Raw genomic sequence first — 27269 nt, forward strand, 5'->3', positions numbered from 1 at the left:
TGGCTGTTAGTCTTCACGTGATGTGAATTGCGCGGATAGGGGGCTACAGAAACCAAATGGACACTTGGAAAGCATTGCAATTTAATATCTTGTTGTATCTTTTTATTTCCTAATAATTTAAGCTCTTCAGATTTCTTCAGAGAATACTGTACCAAAACTGTTACAGGTAGGTGATAGCGAGGGGGTGAGCTAATCTAACGAGCTTAGCGAGAGGGTTGCACTGGCATCCTCAGATTGACTTTTATCAAAAACTGAAACATTTAAAACAGAAGATTGGCGTTGGAGCTATATGCGCTCTGACGCACAGAACAATTGTACATTGGCAGGTCTGACCTTTGAGCAGTTCGCGGCAGTTTTCCTGATGAGAGTCGGTATGGAGAAATCAAATAATTTTCGAATCGATCATCAAACCATTTGTCATTGTTGTTCATTTTCTTCGGTTTTCTATTTGGGATTTTTAGATTTGATAGGAAAGCTGAGAGGTCAAATATACTATAATACCAAGTTTACACTTTCACTATTACATTGGAACATTTTGTCCAGGAAGTTGTCTAAAAGGGATTGAATTTGTTGTTGCCTAATTGTTTTTTGGTAGGTTTCCAAACTACATTCCTTCCATCTATAGCATTTCTTAATATTACTCAGTTTCTATGGCTTTGATTCCTCATGATTGAGTATTGCTCTGTTCAAGTAGACTGTGATTTTGCTATGGTCTGATAGGGGTCAGTGGGCTGACTGTGAACGCTCTGAGAGACTCTGGGTTAAGGTCAGGGATAAAGTAGTCTACAGTACTACCGCCAAGAGATAAGCTATAGGTGTACCTACCATAGGTGTCCCCTCGAAGCCTACCATTGACTATGTACATACCCAGCATGCGACAGAGCTGCATGAGTTGTGACCTGTTTTTGTTGGTTATGTTGTCATAGTTGTGCCTTGGGGGGTATATGGGGGAGGGAATGCTGTCACCTACAGGCAGGTGTTTGTCCCCCTGTGTGCTGAGAGTGTCAGGTTCTTGTCCGGTTCTGACATTTAGGTCGCCACAGACTAGTACATGTCCCTGGGCCTGGAAATTATTGATTTCCCCCTCCAGGATGGAGAAGCTGTCTTCATTAAAGTATGGGGATTCTAGTGGGGGATATAGGTAGCACACAGGAGGACATTTCCTTTTGAATTTCTTGCCAAATGTAAAATGTTCCTGTTTTGATTAATTTAATGGAGTGAGTTAGGTCTGCTCTATACCAAATTAGTATATCCCCTGAGTCCCTTCCCTGTTTCACACCTGGTAGTTTGGTGGATGGGACTACCAGCTCTCTGTAACCTAGAGGGCAACCAGTGGGTCCATCTCCTCTATACCAGGTTTCTTGTAGGATGAAAATGTCTGTACTTCCGATTTCTTTGATGAAGTCCAGGTTCCTGCTCTTTAGGCCAAAGGCAGATGATCTCAGGCCTTGGATATTCCAGGATGAGTTAGTGAAGGCTTTGTGTTCCATAAAGTGTCCAATGTTGTCGTGTGGTTTGGCCTCAGGCCAGTAAGTGTGAGCAGAGCCTGCTGAGCTTCTGGTACATGCCATTGGCTTGGGCTAGTGTAAGAGTGGGGGTTGGGCCTGTTTGCTCGCTCGCGGTCTGGGCGTATGTGTGACTTCCATGTTGAAGCCCTCTTTGTGGGGGTGGGGTGCATGGGGTGGGCAGGAGGGGCATACGTCTGATCTGAGAGGTCCTACATTGGGTCTGGGCATGGTTGACTTGGGGGGATGTTGATTGGTTGGGGTGGGGCTGTGGATGTGGCTGGTGGTGTTGTGGTCTGGATGTAGGTTCTCTGGGCGTGGGTCCTCTGTGTAGGTCCAGGGGGGGTCCCGCAGGTTTGGGAGAGTGTCTTGCTGGTCTGGGCGGAGTGTCTATTGATCTGTTTCTTCCGTTGTGAAGTTTTGGGGCTGTGTTTGAGAGCAATATTCTTTAGAGTCCGGGCAAAGGTGGGCACTGCTGCCTTGTATAGGTGGACCTGGTCATAGAGGCTGTTCAAGTCCAGGGTGGAGTGGTGGGCCAGGAAAACATTTGGTTTTGAGGCACAGTCATGGGAAATACTTGTGTTTACCTGCTGTATGGTAGCAGGGTGGAAGTCTTTTCGTGGTAGCAGGGTGGAGATAACCACTAGTGCATTGGGGAAAGTAGAATAAGCTTTTTCAATCACTCCCTTCAGTGCTGTGGCCACCCTTTCCTGCTGTGTTCTCAGGTCGTTTGTGCCTGTGTGTATTATTATGTGGCTGGGTGACCCTAGTTGGTCCTCAGACAGAAGGTCTAGGGCGCGTTGGGTGTTTGGACACCAGAGTTTAGACACACTGTGTTTGGGGGGAAAAAAACATTTTTATTGTATATATTTCCCATTTGAGTCCATAAGGAGTACAATCTGTGTCTTGAGTATGTCCTCAGTGGGTGTGGGGGGATTGTCAGGAGGGCTATCACAGCTTCCCTGTGGCTCAGTTGGTAGAGCATGGTATGTGCAACGCCAGGGTTGTGGGTTTGATTCCCACGGGGGACCAGTACAAAAAAAAATGCATGGTATGAAATGTATGCATTCACTACTGTAAGTCTGCTAAATGTATGCATTCACTACATTTAGCGTCTGCTAAATGACTAAAATGTCTATCAGGGTGGCTGACGGGGGGGTGCTCAGAGGAGGTGAGATCCCCTGGGCTTGGGGTTCTTCATCTGTCTGTTCTGCTGTAATGTTGAGGCTATGGTCAGGGTCTGGTGTGGAGTCGGGAGCTGAGGTGGGCTGTTCTGCTGGCTTCTCTGTGGGGGTGGCCACCTCTAGTGGGTTGTTCTCTGTGACACACCCTCCAGCAGTCTGATCCTCTCCTCTAGTGCTCTGTTCTTCTCCTGCTCTTGCTTTTTATATTGTTGAAGTTGTCTCACCACAGTCCAGAGCGCAGATATGTCTCTCTCTACCTCCAGCTCTCCGGGTCTGGTTAAGGGGGTGTTGCTTTGCTGGACTGTTGTCTGGGTCTGTGCTGACTGGAGCGTAATCACCTGCTGTTCCAGCTTTACCTGCCTTACCTCCAGCTGGGTAAATGTATCCTTCATTTCAATGAGGGGGTAGTATTCTGTGCTGGGAGAATATGCTTCACCATAGGGATGGTGCTAGGTTTCCTCCAGGCGCGACTCTTGGCATTCAGGCCAAAGAGTTCAATCTTGGTTTCATCAGACCAGAGAATCTCGTTTCTCATGGCCTGAGAGTCCTTTAGGTGCCTTTTGGCAAACTCCAAGCGACTGTATTGTGCCTTTTACTGAGGAGTGGCTTCCATCTGGCCACTCTACCATAAAGGTCAGATTGGTGGAGTGCTGCAGAGATGGTTGTCCTTCTGGAAGGTTCTCCCACCTCCACAGAGGAACTCTGGTGCTCTGTCAGATTGACAGGCCCTTCGCTGACCAAGGCCCTTCTTCCCCGATTGCTCAGTTTGGCCGGGTGGCCAGCTCTAGGAAGTCTTGGTGGTTCCAAACTTCTTCCATTTCAGAATGATGGAGGCCACTGTGTTCTTGGGGACCTTCAATGCAGCAGAAATCTTTTGGTAGCCTTCCCCAGATCTGTGCCTCAACACAATCCTGTCTCAGAGCTCTACAGACAATTCCTTCGACCTCATGGCTTGGATTTTGCTCTGACATGCACCGACAACTGTGGGACCTCATATTAACAGGTGTGTGCCTTTCCAAATCATGTCCAATCAATTGAATTTACCACAGGTGGACAATCAAGTTGTGGAAACAGGATGCACCTGAGCTCAATTCTGAGTCTCATAGCACAGGGTCTGAATACTTATGTAAATAAGGGATTTCATTTTTTTTTTATTTTTTTTTATACATTTGTAAAAAAAAATGTAACCTGTTTTTGCTTGGTCATTATGGGTTATTGCGTGAGGAAAATGTTTGATCTAATCAATTTTATAATAAGGCTGTGACGTAACAAAATGTGGAAAATGGGAAGGGGTCTGAATACTTTCCGAATGCACTGTATATATTCTGGACTCTGACATTACTTATTCTGAAATATATATATTTTTAAATTTTTTATATTTGTGTGTATTGTTTTGTATTGTTAGGTATTACTGCAATGTTGGAGCTAGAAACATAAGCATTTCGCTGCACCTGCGATAACATCTGCAAAATATGTGTACGCGACCAATAAAATGTGATTTGACTTAAACTGATTCATCTTATCAACCAGCTATTTATTAGAATCATGGGCACTAGATTAGGGTTGGACTGAAAACCTAGGAAGTAGCTGTACAGGAACGGGGTTGGAGAGCACTGGAATAGACCAAGGCCTTGGAGTGGCTTGAAGACTATTGTTCACATCTGCTTGTACTCAACTGTGAAGGATTTCATGCAAACGTCAGTTATTGTGCCTCTAAACATGGTTCCAATACATTCATTTTACAAAACAGAAACCAGACCTCTTAACTATTCACAATCCTCAAATAATCTGTGTATGCAACAGCCAACATTTCTGCTATGAGCTTAATTGCCTGAGAAGTGTTTACAGTTTAGAGGTTAAACAGCTGCTAAGAATAGCCCAATGTTAGCTATGACAATCATGCACTGCTCTGTAATTTTCATGTAAGATTTGGCTCATTACTTCGATGTTAGCTGTTACTCTAGTTCAGAAAACATCCTTTACTGATAAAAAAACAAATTTCTCCATCCGAATGAAATTATTTTGTCTGCCTTTCATAGATTTGCGAGTGAGGCATGCTGTGCTGTACTACGCTTTGAAGTGTGCAATTAAAAAGACTGCATCTGTAGGCTAATCTTAGAAGACGCTGGGCACGTTTGACATTGCAGCCAACAGTGCAGGCGACTGCCGACTGGCTGATCTACAAAGAACCTTGCAACATAAATAACTACTCATTATTATTTGTAGATCAGTCAGTCACTCACAATTTACCCATGATACATTTCAGGTTTGATCCTCTCGAACACGGCCACTAACTTGTATTCAAGGAAAACCTGTCTCTGACGGGGGGGCTGTGGATGTGGCCCTTTTCCCTCAGAGTGCAGTCACCATATCATAGAAAGTTACAGAACTTTGTGGAACAACTAAAACTATACATCAGTGGTTCTCAATCCTGGTCCTGGGGACCCAAAGGTGTGCACATTTTAGTTTTTGCCCTAGCACTACACACCTGATTCAAATAATCAACTCATCATCAATGCTTTAAGCTTTGAGGATTTGAATCAGGTGTGGAGAGTTAAGGAAGAAACTAAAATATGCACCCCTTTGGGTCCCCAGGACCAGGATTGAGAGCCACTTCTGTACATCATGGGAAGATTTTACAAGGTTGACATTAACAGAGGGCAGACTTCCCCTTTGGCGTTAGTTGTGCTGTTGTCTTGATCCCAGGGAATGTACTGAAGGCCCAGGCTCACAGTACTGCAGTGTTTTGATTGGTAAGTGCTTTTCCACATTTTGTCAAGTGATACATGTTACAATCGTCAAGATGTCTTTAAATAATTTTACAAGAAAAATCCTTGTACATTTTAATGATGTTGGAATAATTTATTCACTTGGTAGTCATCCTAACCCAGTGTAATGCAAAGACATTGTTTTACAATTAATATAATATTTAAATAACACTTCACATTGAAGGTATAATAACAATGTGTGCTATGGCCGGATAAAAAGTTATTTGGATCACAGACTCAGTGGTAAAGTGGAATGTGTGTATGTTTTGAGAAGAGGGTGTGTGCTGTGTAAAAGAGGCACATCTACTCTTAAGTGTCCTTCCCTAGTCTCTCCTCTTCATCTGAATTTGTGTGTGAACAGGTTAGGTGAGGATATAGACCAGTTCTTTGAGATTGGTATGAAGAGAAAGACATGGGGAGAGAGCCACTTTAGACTGTTAATGGAGTCAGGGTTCAGAAGAACAAGACGTCACTCAATTGTACTCCAATTCTGTCCTAAGGACTGGGCGGAGCTGTCCATCTGGTGGCCTGCCATTGGTGTGCACGCCAATTGAAAGGTCAGAGGGCACGGCAGATTGTGTGTCAGCAGGCTGGCACAATCTCCATGGAATCACTGTTGCTGGCCATCCTCTGCCTCAGGTGGTTGGCAAAATCCACCTGTGTCTGAGAGAGCACTTTGTTTATGATGGTCTTTGGGATCCAACCCTGTGAGGGAAAGAGACAGGGTGAAACAGGGAGAGAGACAGGGTGAAACAGGGAGAGAGACAGGGTGAAACAGGGAGAGAGACAGGGTGAAACAGGGAGAGAGACAGGGTGAAACAGTATCTAAGGGCTACATTCAATCAGATTCGCACTACCAGACTCCCACATAGCTGTTGTTATGACGGTGTCAGAGGTGGAATTCACAAGCGGCTTCCAGCGTTATACCTATTGCGGACATTTGCATAGACAGGGTTGAGGAGTAACTGATTACATGTCATTTGAGTTTCATTATTTCTATATAGCCTACACTTATTCATTTTCAACTTCTAGCGCAAGTGGAATGGGTGTGTCTTCGGGCCAATGACCACACAAGCATCCGCTCACCGATTTGACAACTCCAACGCAGTTACACCTCCGACATATCACCTAAATAAAAACAATGATCTGCTATGCAGGTACAGGTTATCGCGGGCTAACGCTGAACTGACTGAATCTAGGCCTCAGGGTTGTCAATTCAACCATCATCAACCATAACCTTCAACCATCAAAGTTAGTCAGTGACCGTGATAAAAGGACAAACGGTATCTATGAGGCAATAAGTTCCAGAAAGGATTTGATGAAAATGCTTCTAGCAGAGGGTGAAAGTCAAACAATATAGTTACAGTTGTATCTGTCTAGCCCTAGTGATGAGATGCAGGGTAATGGCCTTCTTACCTTTAAATCTATGCTTAATAACCAGGTGAACTTGGTCTTGTTTGGATCATCGGCACTAGGCCGCATCACTATACATGTTGGTCCGTTCTCCGCCCTGACAAAGTCAACAATACGGTGTAGAATATCAGTGTTAGTGTATGTTGAAGTCCAACACAATATTACAAATATTATTTTTCTATGATGTATTGTTAGTGATTTATAGCCATCCATCCATCTTTCTGTCCATCCCTTGAGTATATGAACTAGCCTACCTGACAACGCCCCTCTGTTCGGACATGGTGGGGTGTTGAGTAGACATGCCAGCCAGGAAGCACGTGGACCCCCGGCGCTTGGCACAGCGAACACTAACGAAGTCCCGCGGCCCCACCACGTTACCAGGCGTGGGTCCAGACACCTCGTGGGTTACCATGGTCTCCTGACCTATCTTCTGGAGAATCTAGGGGCGGAGGAAGATAGTCAAAAACCTACACTGTACAAAAATATAGAAACACAACATGTAAAGTGTTGGTCCCATGTTTCATGAGCTGAAATAAAAGATCCCAGAAATGTTCCATACACACAAAAAGCTTATTTCTCTCAAATGTTGTGCAAAAATGTGTTTACTTGCCTACTTAAATAAAGGTTAAATAAATAAAAAGTAAACATCTCTGTTAGTGACATCCCTGTTATGATCTTGTTGCCATCTGATGCACATTCAGATGTCATAAATCAGCACTGCAGAGCTCTCCCTGTCCTATGCTGTGCCTTGATTGTATTACTGTTGATGATATCTGGAAATGTGCATGTACACCCTGGCCCATCTACTGTTGCTAGCCCCAATTCTGACTTGTTCTCTGAAATCTGCTTCACTGATTTCTGCTCTCGTAAAAGCCTGGGTTTTCTGCACGTTAACACTAGAAGCTTATTAACTAAAATGGATCAATTGAAAGTGTGGGGTCACAGCTCCACAGTGTTGGTCATTACTGAGACGTGGTTAAGCAAGAGTGTTTTGTACTGACGTTAACCTTTCTGGTTATAACCTTTTTTGGCAAGACAGATCTTCCAAAGGTGGGGGAGTGGCATCTTTACCAAGGACCACCTTCAGTGCTCGGCTGTCTCCACCAAGTCTGTCCACAAACAATTTGATTTGCTCGTTTTAAGTATTAAACTTTCAAATTGCTCTTTATTGACTGTTGCTGGGTGCTATCGTCCTCCATCAGCACTCGCCTGTACCCTACATGCCCTAAGCTCTCTCCTGGCCCCTTACACAAAGTCTGAATTTGTCCTGCTAGGTGACCTAAACTGGGACATGCTTAAACTATCTGACAAGTCCTAAAGCAATGGGACTCCCTAAATCGTTCTCAGATTATTACCAATTCCACAAGGTATGATTCCAAACACCCAGAAAAGGCTCCTCTTCTTGATGTTATCCTCACAAATAATCCTGATATGTATCAGTGTGGTGTTTTCTGTTATGACCATAGTGCTCACTGTTTTAGCCTGTGTTCGTAATGGCTGCTCAGTGAAACAACCTGTCCTGATTTGTCATAGACGCTTGCAAAAAACTTGAATGAGCAAGCCTTCCTTCATGAGCTGTCCTCTGTAAAATGGTCTACAATCAGCTTGATCCCCTCTGTCGAAGACACTTGGACCTTCTTTTTTAAATATTTTCGGTGGTATTGTTAACAAACACGCTCCCATAAAGAAAATTAGGATTAAAAACAGGTTCAGCCCCTGGTTCGACTGTGATCTTGCAGAGTTACTCCACCTCAAGAATTGCATTTGGCGAAAGGCTCGTCACACGCACACTCAGGCTGACTGGATCTCGTTCAGGCAAATGAGAAATAAGTGCACTCAGGCTATCTGGAAGGCCAAAGTTAGTTACTTTAAGGAGCAGTTCCCTCTCTCTGGGTCTAACCCCAAGACGTTCTAGAAAACGGTTAAAGACCTGGAGAATAAACCCTCCTCCTCACAGCTGCCCATGTCCCTTAAAGTTGATGAAGTGGTTGTTACTGACAAGAAGCACATACTTCATTAAGACAGGATTCCTATTTGACTCAGTCATACCTTCTTGCCATTCCAACATTTCCTCATCTCCCACCCCTTCTAATGCGACTATCCCCAATGCTTCTCCCTCTTTTTCCGCTGCCCCGCTACAAAGTTTCTCCCTGCAGACGGTCACTAAGTCTGAGGTGCTAAAGGAACTCCTGAAACTTGACCCCAAAAAAACCATCTGGGTCACATGGTTTAGACCCTTTCTTCTTTAAGGTTGCTGCCCCTATCATCGCCAAAGCGTATCTCTGATCTTTTTAACCTGTCTCTCCTTTCTGGGGAGGTTCCCATTGCTTGGAAGGCAGCCACAATTTGTCCTTTATTTAAATGGGGAAATCAAGTTGATCATAACTGTTATAGGCCTATTTCTATTTTGCCCTGTTTATCAAAAGTGTTGGAAAAATTTGTCAATAATCAACTGACTGGCTTTCTTGATGTCTATAGTATTCTCTCTGGTTTCCGCTCAGGTTATGGATGTGTCACTGCAACCTTAAAGGTCCTCAATGATGTCATCATTGCCCTTGATTATAAGCAATGTTGTGCTGATATTGTTATTGACTTGGACAAAGCTTTTGGTATGGTAGACCATTCCATTCTTGTGGGCCGGCTAAGTTGTATTGGTGTCTCTGAGGGGTCTTTGGCCTGGTTTGCTAACTACCTCTCTCAGAGTGCAGTGTATAAAGTCAGAAAACCTGATGTCTCAGCCACTGCCTGTCACCAAGGGAGTACCCCAAGGCTCAATCCTAGGCCCCACACTCTTCTCAATCTACATCAACAACATAGCTCAGGCAGTAGGAAGCTGTCTCATCAATTTATATGCAGATGAGACAGTCTTATACTCAGCTGGCCGCTCCCCGGATTTTGTGTTAAATGCTCTACAACAAAGCTTTCTTAATCCAACAACAAAGGTCATGTGGTTTGGTAAGAAGAATGTCCCTCTCCCCACAGGTGTGATACCTACCTCTGAGGGTTTAGAGCTTGGTAGTCACCTCATACAAGTACTTGGGAGTATGGCTAGACAGTACACTGTCCTTCTCTCAGCACATATCAAAGCTGCAGGCTAATGTTAAATCTAGACTTGGTTTCCTCTATTGTAATCACTCCTCTTTCACCCCAGCTGCCAAACTAACCCTGATTCAGATGACCATACTACCCATGCTAGATTACAGAGACATAATTTATAGATCGGCAGGTAAGGGTGCTCTCGAACGGCTAGATGTTCTTTACCATTCGGCCATCAGATTTGCCACCAATCCTCCTTATAGGACACATCACTGTACTCTATACTCTTCTGTAAACTGGTCATCTCTGTATACCCGTCAAAGACCAACGGGTAGATGCTTATTTATAAAACCCTCTTAGGCCTCACTCCCCCCTATCTGAGATATCTACTGCAGCTATCATCCCCCACATACAACACCTGTTCTGCCAGTCACTTTCTGTTAAAGGTCCCCAAATCACACACATCCCTAGGGCACTCGTCTTTTCAGTTCGCTGCAGCGAACGACTGGTACAAGCTGCAACAAACACTCAAACTGGACAATTTTATCTCAATCTCTTCATTCAAAGACTCAATCTTGGACACTCTTTCTGACAGTTGTGGCTGCTTTGCATGATGTTTTGTGGTCTCTAACTTCTTGCCCTTTGTGCTGTTGTCTGTGCCCAATAATGTTTGTACCATGTTTTGTGTTGCTACCATGTTGTGTTGCTACCATGTTGTTGTCATGTTGTGTTGCTACAATGCTGTGTTGTCATGTGTTGCTGCCTTGCTATGTTGTTGTCTTAAGTCTCTCTTGTGATGTGTGTTTGGTCCTATATTTATATATTTTTATTTTTAATCCCCCATCCCTGCAGGAGGTCTTTCGCCTTTTGTTAGGCCCTCATTGTAAATAAGAATTTGTTCTTAACTGATTTGCCAAGTTAAATAAAGGTTAAATTAAAAAAGTGAGCATTTCACCTTTGCCAAGATAATCCATCCACCTGAAAGTTGTGGCATAAATAAACTGATTAAACAGCATGATCATTATACAGGTGCACCTTGTGCTAGGTACAATAAAAGGCCACTCTAAAATGTGCAGTTTTGTCACACAACACAGATGTCTCAAGTTTTGAGGGAGCGTGCAATTGGCATGCTGACTGCAGGAATGTCCACCAGAGCTGTTGCCAGAGAATTTAATGTTAATTTTCGCTACCATAAGCCGCCTCCAACATCGTTTTGGAGAATTTGGCAGTACGTTCAACTGGCCTCACAACCGTAGACCACGTGTATGGCGTTGTGTTGGCGAGCGGTGTGCTGATGTCAACGTTGTGAACAGAGTGCCCCATGGTGGCGGTGGGATTATGGTGTGGGCAGGCATAAGCTATGGACAACAAACACGATTGTATTTTATCGATGGCAATTTGAATGCACAGAGATACCGTGACGAGATCCTGAGGCCCATTGTCGTGTCATTCATCCGCCGCCATCACCTCATGTTTCAGCATGATAATGCACAGCCCCATGTTACAAGGATCTATACACAATTCCTGGAAGCTGAAAATGTCCCACAGACTTGTCACCCATTGAGCATGTATGGGATGCTCTGGATCAACATGTAAGACAGCGTGTTCCAGTTCCTGACAATATCTATTAACTTTGCACAGCCATTGAAGAAGAGTGAGATAATATTCCACAGGCCACAATCAACAGCACAATCAACAGCCTGATCAATTCTATGCAAAGCAGATGTGTCGCGCTGAATGAGGCAAATGGTGGTCACACCAGATACTGACTGTTTTTTTTATCCACGATCCTACTTTTTTTTAAGTATCTGTGACCAACAGATGCATATTTGTATTCCCAGACATGTGAAATCCATCGATTGGGACCTAATTCATTTATTTCAATTGACTGATTTCCTTATACTGTAACTTGTTGCATTTCTATTTTTGTTCAGTATATTCATTTCTTCAATGAGAGAATGCACATTTGGACTCTTACATTGAACAAAACAACCCAAAGTATGAGACGACTTCGAATCAAATGCAATCAATTTCTCTTTTTGTATTGTGTATTGTTGTTTCCATTAAGCAGACACTTTTAATCCAAAGCGATTTACAGTGTAGGTCGTGCCTTGTTAATAAAACGGTTGAAAAATGTTGATTGTCTCACCTTGACCTCTTTGACATTTGGGTTCCAGTCTCCCATCTGCTCCATGTTGCCCACCAGCTCCCCATAAAGGTTATCAGAGCGCTGGTCAAACAGCACCTCCAGCTTAAACACCTTCCCCACATCAGGTAACACCTTACTCAGCACCTTGTCTCCATTTGCCTGGAATCATGGGACCATAGAATTACAACTCATAGATCTGACATTTGCAAGAATTTAAACAACAACCTTGATATTGAAGTTCAAAAGAGATATATACTGTAGGTCTGTAATTGCTACAATGAAAAGGTGAAGAAGGGAGTCAGTGTGCCAGCTGTCTTTGCGTCCGCAATCTCTATACTCACAGCAGTGATCTCAGTGGTCCATCCGTCCTGATCGCTGAGGATGCTGATAGACTTCTGCAGCGCCTCCTCCCCCTGCTTCACGTACGACACCTCTGCCTCATTAAAGCCCTGCTCCTCCTCGATCCGCGAGCCTGGAGCACAGCAACACAGAGAAATAACGTTTTCACTAGAGTTAGACTACAAAAAAACATTCCATTTGGGTGGACCAGAGACCATATTAGGGTATATGTGAATGAGAGAAAGAAAACCAGGTAAGAAGTGTGTTTTGAGTGAGTGGACGGTGAGGACTGACTGGGCTGTGAGCTCCTGCGGTGGACATGGCTGATCCAGTTGCAAGGGTCAGGGCCTGCTAGCATGTTCAACTCATGGTGAATGGTCACCATTGCATTCTTCCTCAAACCTGGGACAGGGAGAATAGGAGAAAGAGAAGACAGCTGTAGTACCAGCTAAACATCTATTATTGTTATACCAAATCATTCCATACATTCTTTGTAAAACAACAACAGAAAATAGAGTTTTAGAACACACCATGAACACGGTCACTGAGCCGTGTAACACTAGCAGTCATTTACATACTCATTCACTAACCTGTCATGTTCCTCATATGTCGGTAGGAGATGCCAGCGCACAGTTTGAAAGTTGCAGGCAACATTTTCTGTCAATTTAGTGTCTAGTTTTGTTTCTGAGTGAAATAGAGAATGCTAAAATATAAAATATATAACACAGAGAAGACCTGTGTAGATTGTCGTTTTTGTTCTAGGTGTTTTAAAGAGAAAAATAGAAAATACTAAAAACAGAGAGGACCAGCATGATTAGGTTGTCGAGGGGAGTTTAGATTCTGTCTGAACTCTGTGGGAGTTGCCGTATGTTTCTTTATATAAACTCAGAGCAAGGCCATGATGCTGTCACCTCGGAGATAAACACGCACATCATCCCGCCATTATAACAACACTGAGGTCAAGGATACCTCTCGGACACGTTCAGCATGTCTCCAGGCTCCAATAAACATTATGTCAGATAACGTCCAGTTCTCAGGCCCACTGCACTATACACACAAACGCACACACGCACACACACACACACACACACACACACACACACACGGGCCAGGAAACGTGAGGTTGTACACATACATGACATGAGACAGAATACATGAGATGATAAGGAGTCCTTCAGACAGACAGACAGACAGACAGACAGACAGACAGACAGACAGACGTCAGTCAATGTAGTAGGACCAGTAATGGTCACATCCGCTCACACTCCCAAGTTGCCTACCCAGGCTACGCCATGCCCACGGAAATGAGTATCTTCTCCGGCCAGAACACACGTGGGTAAAGCGGCCTTGTGAAAATTTGTCATTGGCTTTGATACTCTGACTGGTTAGAGACGATCCAAATCAAATCAAATCAATCGCTGATGACTTTGTTCTGTTCAATGCCCCTTGTGCCCCTCGTCACCACAAACGATTTCAATGACGGCAGTCTCAGACTAAAGTACGTAGTGAACGACTGAGCAGCAGAAGAATTTTGTGTGAATCGTAAGGCTAACTCGCAAGGTCCCTCACAGCCAAATCACAGGAATGTATTAAATAAACAGTGTTTACTGAATGTTCGCTGGACAGAATATTCTGCCTCCAAACTGTGTTGAAACCACCTGTATTGTCAGTATGATCCTATCTTCAACAATATGACCCAAGCAGAGAGTGGTGCTCTTAAACTGGACATCAGTGGAGGCTGGTGGGAGGAGCTATAGGAGGACAGGCTCATTGTAATGTCTGGAATGGCATCAATGGAATGGAGGCAAACATGGTTTCCATGTGTTTGATACTGTTCCGTTATTCCATTCCAGCCATTACAATGAGCACATCCTCCTATAGCTCCTTCCACCAGCCTCCTCTGCTAGACATCCTCAGCTTTGTAGAAGGTGACTCTATCCACATACAGTACATCGTATCTAGGATCAGACTGCACCATCCCAATTCTCACTGTCACCAGTAAGTAGGCGGTTACTGGTTAATTGCAATTTTGATTTTTGGGAACAATTAATTACATGTTACTGGAAACTAATTGTTGAAATGTGTTGCGAAATTGTTATTTTAAACCTGATCTAGAGTTACTGTGTATAGCCAAGTACTTACAATCTGATTACCTATATTAAGTAAGTTATAAGTATATGTCCCACGGGCAACTTAATGTAAAGTGTAAAACCTCAACCAGTCACTGCGCTGCAGAATCTCACAATACAAATGTCCAAGTCATAAGACTGCTAAATAGTTAGTCCGTTAGCTATTTGGTTAAGTATTTAACTATCTACATTAACCCTTATTGTCTCATCACATACGCTGCTGCTACTGTTTGTTCCTCAGTATCCATACAACCAGTCCCCAGAGCTTCCTATACAGTAATTATATTTTTGTAACGTGTTGAGGCCGGCAATTAACGGGAATGAGAGTATTTAAAGATGTTGTAGAACTGCTGTATTTGAAGCACCACTCCCTTCTGCCCAGTTTCCATGATGTTGCTAAGGCAATCAAGCAGTTTTTACCATTTCTGTAACTGTCACTTCTGCGGAGTGATCGTTTTCTAAACTAAAACTACCTAAGAAGCATCAGGCTCTCGGTCTGACATGTGCTTTTGAACACCTGAATTAAGCTCCACTAATTGCACTTGTGCCGCAGCCTGGTCTCATAGATTAGACATATCATAGTAAATGTAAATAATTAGAATTATAGAGTATGTTACGTTTGTTATGGTTACATAAGACAGATGCTTACTGCATGGGTGGGTGTATAACGTAAACATTTAGCAACGCAAAGGTTGCAAGTTCGAATCTCATCACGGACAACTTTAGCATTTCAGCTAATTAGTAACTTTTCAATTGCTTAATACTTTTTATCTACTTTGCAACTACTTAGCATGTTAGCTAACCCTTCCCCTAACCCTAACCTTAACCCTTTTGGCTAATCCCTCCCCTAACTCTAACCTTAACCTTAAACCTTTAACCTAACTCCTAAGTGTAACCCTAACCCCTAACCCCAAACCTAGCAGACGTTAGGCAGTTAGCTAACATTAGCCACCTAGCTAGAATTCGTAACATCATACGTTTTGCAAATTTGTAACATATAGTATGGTTTGCAGATTTGTAACATATTCTACATTTTGCAAATTCGTAACATATAATACAAATTGTAATTCATAACATATCACACAAAATTGGTGATGGACATTCAAAAATTAATACATACCATACGAAACATAACATATAAACAGAGATACTAATTAGTGTCTCGGATTTATGTACAGAAAAATATGAAATACTCTTAGACCAGGTTGGGCGCCGTGGCAGCCTTGATCACAGCAGTTTTTCACCAATATCCCCATTTTTTATTTTTCAAGGCCTGAGGCACTTTTTCAGTCACATTCCTGAAGCCCAAGAAACAAACACTTAACGTCCTAGTATTACATTTGGAAATTAAAAAGGTTTATGAACTACTTTTTGGAGGAGAGACACAGGTGCTCCCAGAGCTCGTTGGCCTCACTGCCTTGTGGGGGCTGCAGGTTGTCCAGTACGGCAGGATGTCCAAATATTTTCAGTATCATGGTACAAAATGTACCAGTCAAATGTCCTTGTATGTGGGGTTGTGTCACGCTCTGGAAGGTGTCCAACCTCTTACTGTAGCTGTGGGTTGCTAAACCACTGACTGTAATCACCAGGCAGTGGTAACAACATATTACTCAAGGGGTCTTCCACGCTTTCTTAACCTTGCTTCCTGAATCCAACCAAAACCCAAATGATCTCACGACAATATTGCTCCAATGACTAACGTGTCAAACCAGGCAGAGAAAGTCAACCCTGTTCAAGACTATTGCAACTGCATCTGTGTCACTAGATCTCAGTTTAAACGTCAATGAAAAACTCAGGTCATATTTTGTTTATAATAAAATAAAACTTCATAAATCATGGATGGAGAGTGGCAACATTGATTTATACCTTGGGCCTAATGGCTTTATCATGGCTGAGTTGTGATATAAAAAATGGGAACAGACAGAACCAGTACAACAACAAAAAAATGCATGAAATGAAATGTATGCATTCACTACTTTAAGTCGCTCTGGATAAGAGCGTCGGCTAAATGACTAAAATGTAAAAATCTAAAAATGATTATCTGGAAAGAACACAAAAAAGACAAAGGCAACCCAGTATGATGCAGATACACTTTAGTATACTATTCCCCAAAATATATACAATTAGGAGTACATGAGCATATGAATATTATAGCAGGTCACATACTGCAATGCGTTTTCACCAAACAGGTATTCCTCAGCTTTAGAGGCCTTTTTCATACTGACGTCCTCTCACCGAGAATATCTGACCCATTCCTGGCCTCTATAGCAGCTATGCACACACATCTACTTCTACTGTAAGGACCATGCCTCTGACCAATATTATCACTACTTATATACCATGATCCTTCATTCCTTACTGCTTGATTAAACAATGATAGAATACAAATATATGGTAGGGTTTCCTTTTATTATCCCCCCAATAGGAATAGGTAGGGTGGAAACCTGTCCAGTCCTCTGAACTGTGGACTGCAGTAATCAGGGAAACAAAAGTCAAACATATCAGACTTGTTTCAATGACCAAGAGTAAGGCTGCTCTGAGAATACAAAACCTTTAATTTGGTGTCATAGACATGCAATAGTACTATTGCTCAGAGGCAATTTTAGCATGTAAATGTTGATGGGAAAACTCCCCCCCAAAAATGGGATGCATGCCAGCGAAGCCACAACACAGCACTGAACAATACATTAATTTCACTATAATTGTGACAAATGGTGCCCACAAGCCTTTAGGGCCTACATAAAGCTGTCCCAACAGCAGAGCTTTCTTTCCAGCACCATGGAGTGAATCCTACCACCGCTACACCTGGCTATCACTGTTTCACTCTGGCAGTGAAACAATTAATTCAGCCTCATTTACTGCCTTAAAAAAAACATAGTTGATATGGCTGACTTGCTTAAAGAAATGCGATTTCTACTTACAATTGAAATGTACAAACTATGGCATAAGGGGATGACGAGAGGATAAGAGGCAATCCGAAATTTCGATTAAGACATTCATGAGCGAGCAAAGATGGACATAGTCAATATAACTATTTGTTCAGCACTTTTGAAATGTACAGCTACAGAATTCAGAACATTGGCCGTTCTTACAGTATTCTCCCTTTACACCAAGTGAGAACCGTAGGATAAATAAATGGGGCATATAAGCAGACAATGAAAGCTCTTACAATATTTGATGATTACATTTCTCTAAAACAGGCTATATGTGCACCACCAAGTCAGAACAGCAGGCTAAGTAATTTTTTTATTTCACCTTTATTTAACCAGGTAGGCTAGTTGAGAACAAGTTCTCATTTACAACTGCGACCTGGCCAAGATAAAGCAAAGCAGTGTGACACAAACAACAACACAGAGTTACACATGAAATAAACAAACATACAGTCAATAGTACAGTAGAAAAAGTCTATATACAGTGTGTGCAAATGAGGAAGAATAACAGAGGTAAGGCAATAAATAGGCCATAGTGGCAAAATAATTACAATATAGCAATTAAACACTGGAGTGATAGATGTGCAGAAGATGAGTGTGCAAGTAGAGATACTGGGGTGCAAAGGAGCAAAATAAATAAAATAACAGTATGGGGATGAGCAAGTTGGATGGGCTATTTACAGATGGGCTATGTACAGGTGCAGTGATCTGTGAGCTGCTCTGACAGCTGGTGCTTAAAGCTAGTGAGGGAGATATGAGTTTCCAGCTTCAGTGATTTTTGCAGTTCGTTCCAGTCATTGGCAGCAGAGAACTGGAAGGAAAGGCGGCCGAAGGAGGAGGAATTGGCTTTGGGGGTGACCAGTGAAATATACCTGCTGGAGTGCGTGCTACGGGTGGGTGCTGCTATGGTGACCAGTGAGCTGAGATAAGGCGGGGCTTTACCTAGCAGAGACTTGTAGATGACCTGGAGCTAGTGGGTTTGGCAATAAATATGAAGCGAGGGCCATCCAACGAGAGCATACAGGTCTCAATGGTGGGTAGTATATGGGGCTCTGGTGACAAAACGGATGGCACTGTGATAGACTGCATCCAATTTGCTCAGTAGAGTGTTGGAGGATATTTTGTAAATGACATCACCGAAGTCAAGGATCGGTAGGATAGTCAGTTTTACGAGGGTATGTTTGGCAGCATGAGCGAAGGATGCTTTGTTGCAAAATAGGAAGCCGATTCTAGATTTAATTTTGGATTGGAGATGATTAATGTAAGTCTGGAAGGAGAGTTTACAGTCTAACCAGACACCTAGGTATTTGTAGTTGTCCACATATTCTAAGTCAGAACCGTCCAGAGTAGTGATGCTGGACGGGCGAGCAGGTGCGGGCAGCGATCAGTTGAAGAGCATGCATTTAGTTTTACTTGCATTTAAGAGCAGTTGGAGGCCACGGAAGGAGAGTTGTATGGCATTGAAGCTCGTCTGGAGGTTAGTTAACACAGTGACCAAAGAAGGGCCAGAAGTATACAGAATGGTGTCGTCTGCATAGAGGTGAATCAGAGAATCACCAGCAGCAAGAGCGACATCATTTATGTATACAGAGAAAAGAGTCAGCCCGAGGCTTGAGCCCTGTGGCACCCCCATAGAGACTGCCAGAGGTCCAGACAACAGGCCCTCCGATTTGACACACTGAACTCTGTCTGAGAAGTACATTACATTACATTTAAGTCATTTAGCAGACGCTCTTATCCAGAGCGACTTACAAATTGGTGGATTCACCTTATGATATCCAGTGGAACAACCACTTTACAATAGTGCATTTAAATCTTTTAAGGGGGGGGTGGGGGTTTAGAAGGATTACTTTATCCTATCCTAGGTATTCCTTAAAGAGGTGGGGTTTCAGGTGTCTCCGGAAGGTGGTGATTGACTCCGCTGTCCTGGCGTCGTGAGGGAGCTTGTTCCACCATTGGGGTGCCAGAGCAGCGAACAGTTTTGACTGGGCTGAGCGGGAACTGTGCTTCCTCAGAGGTAGGGAGGCGAGCAGGCCAGAGGTGGATGAACACAGTGCCCTTGTTTGGGTGTAGGGCCTGATCAGAGCCTGAAGGTACGGAGGTGCCGTTCCCCTCATAGCTCCGTAGGCAAGCACCATGGTCTTGTAGCGGATGCGAGCTTCAACAGGAAGCCAGTGGAGAGAGCGGAGGAGCGGGGTGACGTGAGAGAACTTGGGAAGGTTGAACACCAGACGGGCTGCGGCGTTCTGGATGAGTTGTAGGGGTTTAATGGCACAGGCAGGGAGCCCAGCCAACAGCGAGTTGCAGTAATCCAGACGGGAGATGACAAGTGCCTGGATTAGGACCTGCGCCGCTTCCTGTGTGAGGCAGGGTCGTACTCTGCGAATGTTGTAGAGCATGAACCTACAGGATCGGGTCACCTCCTTGATGTTAGTAGAGAATGACAGGGTGTTGTCCAGGGTCACGCCAAGGTTCTTAGCACTCTGGGAGGAGGACACAATGGAGTTGTCAACCGTGATGGCGAGATCATGGAACGGGCAGTCCTTCCCCGGGAGGAAGAGCAGCTCCGTCTTGCCGAGGTTCAGCTTGAGGTGGTGATCCGTCATCCACACTGATATGTCTGCCAGACATGCAGAGATGCGATTCGCCACCTGGTTATCAGAAGGGGGAAAGGAGAAGATTAATTGTGTGTCGTCTGCATAGCAATGATAGGAGAGACCATGTGAGGATATGACAGAGCCAAGTGACTTGGTGTATAGCGAGAATAGGAGAGGGCATAGAACAGAGCCCTGGGGGACACCAGTGGTGAGAGCACGTGGTGCGGAGACAGATTCTCGCCACGCCACCTGGTAGGAGCGACCTGTCAGGTAGGACGCAAGCGTGGACCGCGCCGGAGATGCCCAACTCGGAGAGGGTGGAGAGGAGGATCTGATGGTTCACCGTATCAAAGGCAGCAGATAGGTCTAGGAGGATGAGAGCAGAGGAGAGAGAGTTAGCTTTAGCAGTGCGGAGAGCCTCCGTGACACAGAGAAGAGCAGTCTCAGTTGAATGACCAGCCTTGAAACCTGACTGATTTGGATCGAGAAGGTCATTCTGAGAGAGATAGCAGGAGAGCTGGCCAAGGACGGCACGTTCAAGAGTTTTGGAGAGAAAAGAAAGAAGGGATACTGGTCTGTAGTTGTTGACTTCGGAGGGATTGAGTGTAGGTTTTTTCAGAAGGGGTGCAACTCTCGCTCTCTTGAAGACGGAAGGGACGTAGCCAGCGGTCAAGGATGAGTTGATGAGCGAGGTGAGGTAAGGGAGAAGGTCTCCGGAAATGGTCTGGAGAAGAGAGGAGTGGATAGGGTCAAGCTGGCAGGTTGTTGGGCGGCCGGCCGTCACAAGACACAAGATTTCATCTGGAGAGAGAGGGGAGAAAGAGGTCAAAGCACAGGGTAGGGCAATGTGAGCAGGACCAGCGGTGTCGTTTGACTTAGCAAACGAGGATCGGATGGCGTCAACCTTCTTTTCAAAATGGTTGACGAAGTCATCCGCAGAGAGGGAGGAGGGGGGAGGGGGGAGGAGGATTCAGGAGGGAGGAGAAGGTGGCAAAGAGCTTCCTAGGGTTAGAGGCAGATGCTTGGAATTTAGAGTGGTAGAAAGTGGCTTTAGCAGCAGAGACAGAAGAGGAAAATGTAGAGAGGAGGGAGTGAAAGGACGCCAGGTCCGCAGGGAGGCGAGTTTTCCTCCATTTCCGCTCGGCTGCCCGGAGCCCTGTTCTGCGAGCTCGCAATGAGTCGTCGAGCCACGGAGCAGGAGGGGAGGACCGAGCCGGCCTGGAGGATAGGGGACATAGAGAATCAAAGGATGCAGAAAGGGAGGAGAGGAGGGTTGAGGAGGCAGAATCAGGGGATAGGTTGGAGAATGTTTGAGCAGAGGGAAGAGATGATAGGATGGAAGAGGAGAGAGTAGCGGGAGAGAGAGAGCGAAGGTTGGGACGGCGCAATACCATCCGAGTAGGGGCAGAGTGAGAAGTGTTGGATGAGAGCGAGAGGGAAAAGGATACAAGGTAGTGGTCGGAGACTTGGAGGGGAGTTGCAATGAGATTAGTGGACGAACAGCATCTAGTAAAGATGAGGTCAAGCGTATTGCCTGCCTTGTGAGTAGGGTTGGAAGGTGAGAGGGTGAGGTCGAAAGAGGAGAGGAGTGGAAAGAAGGAGGCAGAGAGGAATGAGTCGAAGGTAGACGTGGGGAGGTTAAAGTCACCCAGAACTGTGAGAGGTGAGCCATCCTCAGGAAAGGAACTTATCAAGACGTCAAGCTCATTGATGAACTCTCCAAGGGAACCTGGAGGGCGATAAATGATAAGGATGTTAAGCTTGAAAGGGCTGGTAACTGTGACAGCATGGAATTCAAATGAGGAGATAGACAGATGGGTCAGGGGAGAAAGAGAGAATGTCCACTTGGGAGAGATGAGGATTCCAGTGCCACCACCCCGCTGGCCAGATGCTCTCGTGGTATGCGAGAACACGTGGGCAGACGAGGAGAGAGCAGTAGGAGTAGCAGTGTTATCTGTGGTAATCCATGTTTCCGTCAGTGCCAAGAAGTCGAGGTGCTGGAGGGTAGCATAGGCTGAGATGAACTCTGCCTTGTTGGCCGCAGACCGGCAGTTCCAGAGGCTGCCGGAGACCTGGAACTCCACGTGGGTCGTGCGCGCTGGGACCACCAGGTTAGAGTGGCAGCGGCCACGCGGTGTGAAGCGTTTGTGTGGCCTGTGCAGAGGGGAGAGAACAGGGATAGACAGACACATAGTTGACAGGCTACAGAAGAGGCTACGCTAATGCAAAGGAGATTGGAATGACAAGTGGACTACACTTCTCGAATGTTCAGAAAGTTAAGCTTACGTTGCAAAAATGTTATTGACTAAAAATGACGAAGATGATACAGTACTGCTGGCTGGTGAAGTAGGCTAGCTAGCAGTGGCTGCGTTGTTGGCTTTGTTTGAACGTGTAGCTGGCTAGGTAACTCATTTTCGTCGCGGGGGACGAGAATAGCTGGCTAGCTAACCTCGATAATTACTCCAAACTACTCCAAACTACACAATTATCAAACTATGACAAAGTCAACTAACACTGCACTAGTCAAATCGTTCCATTGTAATGTATTCGTTTCTACAGTGCCACTAGTCAGTAAAGGTTGGCTAGCTAGCAGTGGGTTTGATGATGACTAGGTGTGTTGACTAAGTCTGGACAACGGCGTCGCGTCGCGGCGCGGCTGGCTAGCTAACCTCGATAATTACTCTAAACTACTCTAAACTACACAATTATCTTATATACAAAGACAGCAAAGACAGCAAAGACAGCTATGTAGCTAGCTAGCACTACACTAATCAAGTCGTTCCGTTGTAATGTAATAGTTTCTACAGTGCTGCTAGTCAGTAAAGGTTGGCTAGCTAGCAGTGGGTTTAGTAGTTGGTGAACCAGGTGAGGCAGTCATTTGAGAAAACAAGGCTGTTGAGTCTGCCGATAAGAATATGGTGATTGACAGACTCGAAAGCCTTGGCCAGGTCGATGAATACAGCTGCACAGTATTGTCTCTTATCGATGGCGGTTATGATATTGTTTAGGACCTTGAGCGTGGCTGAGGTGCACCCATGACCAGCTCGGAAACCAGATTGCATAGTGGACAAGGTACGGTGGGATTCGAAATGGTCGGTGATCTGTTTGTTAACTTGGCTTTTGAAGACCTTAGAGAGGCAGGGTAGCATAGATATAGGTCTGTAGCAGTTTGGGTCTAGAGTGTCTCCCCCTTTGAAGAGAGGGATGACCGCAGCAGATTTTCAATCTTTGGGGATATCAGACGATACGAAAGAGGTTCAACAGCCTAGTAAAAGGGGTTGCAACAATTTTGGCGGATAATTTTAGAAAGAGAGGGTCCAGATTGTCTAGCCCGGCTGATTTGTATGGGTCCAGATTTTGCAGCTCTTTCAGAACATCGTCTATCTGGATTTTGGTAAAGGAGAAATGGGGGAGGCTTGGGCAAGTTGCTGTCGGGGGTGCAGGGCTGTTGATCGGGGTAGGGTGGCCAGGTGGAAAGCATGGCCAGCCGTAGAAAAATACTTATTTAAATTCTCAATTTTCGCGGATTTATCGGTGGTGACAGTGTTTCCTAGCCTCAGTGCAGTGGGCAGCTGGGAGGAGGTGCTCTTATTCTCCATGGACTTTACAGTGTCCCAGAACTTTTTGGAGTTTGTGCTACAGGATGCAAATTTCTGTTTGAAAAAGCTAGCCTTAGCTTTCCTAACTGCCTGTGTATATTGGTTCCTAACTTCCCTGAAAAGTTGCATATCGCAGGGGCTATTCAATGCTCATGCAGTAGGCCACAGGATGTTTTTGTGCTGGTCAAGGCCAGTCAGGTCTGGAGTGAACCAAGGGTTATATCTGTTCCTGGTTCCACATTTTTTGAATGGGGCATGCTTATTTAAGATGGTGAGGAAAGCACTTTTAAAGAATAACCAGGCATCCTCTACTGACAGAATGAGGTCAATATCCTTCCAGGATACCCGGGCCAGGTCGATTAGAAAGGCCTGCTCGCTAAAGTTTTTTAGGGAGCGTTTGACAGTGATGAGGGGTGGTCGTTTGACCACAGACCCATTACGGACGCAGGCAATAAGGCAGTGGTTGCTGAGATCCTGGTTGAAGACAGCAGAGGTGTATTTGGAGGGCAGGTTGGTTAGGATGATATCTATGAGGGTGCCCGTGTTTACGGATTTGGAGTTGTACCTGGTAGGTTCATTGATCATTTGTGTGAGATTGAGGGCATCAAGCTTAGATTGTAGGATGGCCGGGGTGTTAAGCATGTCCCAGTTTAGGTCACCTAACAGCACAAGCTCTGAAGATAGATGGGGGGCAATCAATTCACGTGGTGTCAAGGGTACAGCTGGGGGCAGGTGGTGGTCTATAGCAAGCGGCAACGGTGAGAGACTTGTTTCTGGAAAGGTGGATTTTTAAAAGTAGAAGCTTGAATTGTTTGGGCACAGACCTGGATAGTAAGACAGAACTCTGCAGGCTATCTCTGCAGTAGGTTGCAACTTCTATCTTGTCGGAAGATGTTATAGTTAGGGATGGAAATTTCAGGGTTTTTGGTGGTCTTCACAATCCAGGATTCAGACATGGCTAGGACATCCAGGTTGGCCGAGTGTGCTAAGGCAGTGAATAAAACTAACTTAGGGAGGAGGCTTCTAATGTTAACATGCATGAAACCAATGCTTTTACGGCTACAGAAGTCAACAAATGAGAGCGCCTGGGGAATGGGAGTGGAGCTAGGCACTGCAGGGCCTGGATTAACCTCTACATCACCAGAGGAACAGAGGAGGAGTAGGATAAGGGTACGGCTAAAGGCTAACAGAACTTGTCGTCTAGCATGTTCGGAACAGAGAGTAAAAGGAGCAGGTTTCTGGGCAAGGTAGAATAGATTCAAGGCATAATGTACAGACAACGGTATGATAGGATGTAAATACAGTGGAGGTAAACCTATGCACTGAGTGACGATGAGAGAGATATTGTCTCTAGAAACATCATTTAAACCAGGTGAGGTCACTGCATGTGTGGGAGGTGGAACTAAAGGGTTAACCTGTTGGGGGTAGGGGGCAGTATTGACACGGCCGGATAAAAAACGTACCCGATTTAATCTGGTTACTACTCCTGCCCAGTAACTAGAATATGCATATAAAAACACCCTAAAGTTTCTAAAACTGTTTGAATGGTGTCTGTGAGTATAACAGAACTCATATGGCAGGCAAAAACCTGAGAGGATTCTATATGGGAAGTGGCCTGTCTGACAAGTTGTTGTTCATCTGGGCTCTTTTTATTGAAGACTGAGGATCTTTGCTCTAACGTGACACTTCCTACGGCTCCCATAGGCTCTCAGAGCCCGGGAAAAAGCTGAACGATATCGAGGCAGCCTTTGGCTGAAACACATTATCGCTTTTGGCAAGTGGCCGATCAGAGTACTATGGGCTTAGGCGCGTGCCCGAGTCGACCCCATGCTTTATTTTCTTTCGTCTGTTTACCTAAATGCAGATTCCCGGTCGGAATATTATCGCTTTTTTACGAGAAAAATTGCATAAAAATTGATTTTAAACAGCGGTTGACATGCTTCGAAGTACGGTAATGGAATATTTAGAATTTCTTTGTCACGAAATGCGCCATGCTCGTAACCCTTATTTACCCTTTCGGATAGTGTCTTGAACGCACGAACAAAACGCCGCTATTTGGATATAACAATGGATTATTTGGGACCAAACCAACATTTGTTATTGAAGTAGAAGTCCTGGGAGTGCATTCTGACGAAGAACACCAAAGGTAATAACATTTTTCTTATAGTAAATCTGACTTTGGTGAGTGCTAAACTTGCTGGGTGTCTAAATAGCTAGCCCTGTGATGCCGGGCTATCTACTGAGAATATTGCAAAATGTGCTTTCACCGAAAAGCTATTTTAAAATCGGACATATCGAGTGCATAGAGGAGTTCTGTATCTATAATTCTTAAAAGAATTGTTATGCTTTTTGTGAACGTTTATCGTGAGTAATTTAGTAAATTCACCGGAAGTTTGCGGGGGGTATGCTAGTTCTGAACATCACATGCTAATGTAAAAAGCTGGTTTTTGAAATAAATATGAACTTGATTGAACAAAACATGCATGTATTGTATAACATAATGTCCTAGGTGTGTCATCTGATGAAGATCATGAAAGGTTAGTGCTGCATTTAGCTGTCTTCTGGGTTTTTGTGACATTATATGCTAGCTTGAAAAATGGGTGTCTGATTATTTCTGGCTGCGTACTCTGCTGACATAATCTAATGTTTTGCTTTCGTTGTAAAGCCTTTTTGAAATCGGACAGTGTGGTTAGATTAACGAGAGTCTTGTCTTTAAAATGGTGTAAAATAGTCATGTGTTTGAGAAATTGAAGTAATAGCATTTCTAAGGTATTTGAATAACGCGCCACAGGATTCCACTGGCTGTTACGTAGGTGGGACGATTTCGTCCCGCCTGCCCTAGAGAAGTTAACTAAGGTGTATTGAGCAGGGCTAGAGGCTCTAAGGTGAAATAAGGCAATAATTACTAACCAAAACAGCAATGGACAAGGCATATTGACATTAGGGAAAGGCATGCGTAACCGAGTGATCATAGTGAGTGGCTCGGGCCGGAGACACGGCGATTCAGGCAGCTAGCGGGCCGGGGCTAGCAAAAGGGCCTTAGAGGGACGTTGCGACGGCAGATGTCTGTTGTAGCCCCCTTGTGCTGTTACGTTGGCAGACCAGTTGTTGTGGATCAGCAGGGCTCTGTGTGGTAAAAGGGGCCAGGCCAACTGGCAAAATAGGTATAGTGGCCAAAGAATTTGTCCGATGGGCCTCTTAAGCTAACAGTCCGATATGCTCTCGACAGCTAGCGGGCCACAGCTAGCAGGCTAGCAGATGGGTATTCAGGGGACGTCGCGACAGGGGAGCAAGTTGAAAAAAAACCTTGGGCGAATTACGTAGGTAGTCCAGTCGTGATAGGTTGGCGGGGGTCCAGGCCAACTGAAAAATAGGTATTGTACCCCAAGGAGTGGCTGATGGACCTCTTCAGCTAGCCGGAAGATGGGCCTAGCAAAGGCTAGCTCCAAGCTAATTGGTTCTTGCTTCGGGACAGAGACGTTTGCCAGGAGTGGCCACTCGGATAGCAGCTAGCTAGCTGCGATGATCAAGGTGAAAAGGTTCAGAGCTTGCGGTAGGAATCCGGAGATATGGAGAAAAATAAGTCCGGTTTGCTCTGGTTTGAGTCGCGCTGTGCATAC

At 44.7% G+C, this 27269-nt stretch overlaps 1 protein-coding gene across 2 annotated transcripts; it reads right to left on the reverse strand.

The window, feature by feature from the left end:
* Positions 1-5526: 5526 nt before the first annotated feature.
* LOC106580600 (steroidogenic acute regulatory protein, mitochondrial) lies at positions 5527-16049 on the reverse strand. 2 transcript variants are annotated; one of them, XM_045703311.2, is made up of 7 exons: positions 15892-16049; positions 12689-12796; positions 12397-12527; positions 12056-12214; positions 7125-7309; positions 6874-6967; positions 5527-6162 (listed from the first exon to the last, which is right to left on the reverse strand). In XM_045703311.2, the coding sequence occupies exons 2-7, from the start codon at positions 12777-12779 to the stop codon at positions 6040-6042; spliced, it is 783 nt and encodes a 260-aa protein (XP_045559267.1). In that variant the 5' UTR covers positions 12780-12796; positions 15892-16049; the 3' UTR covers positions 5527-6039. The 2 variants fall into 2 exon arrangements, with proteins under 2 accessions (XP_045559267.1, XP_014017316.2); XM_014161841.3 differs by lacking the exon at positions 15892-16049 and adding an exon at positions 12985-14134.
* Positions 16050-27269: the final 11220 nt, after the last annotated feature.

Source organism: Salmo salar, chromosome 20, assembly GCF_965601325.2.
Source record: "Salmo salar chromosome 20, fSalSal1, whole genome shotgun sequence".
Classification (NCBI taxonomy): Eukaryota; Metazoa; Chordata; class Actinopteri; order Salmoniformes; family Salmonidae; genus Salmo; species Salmo salar.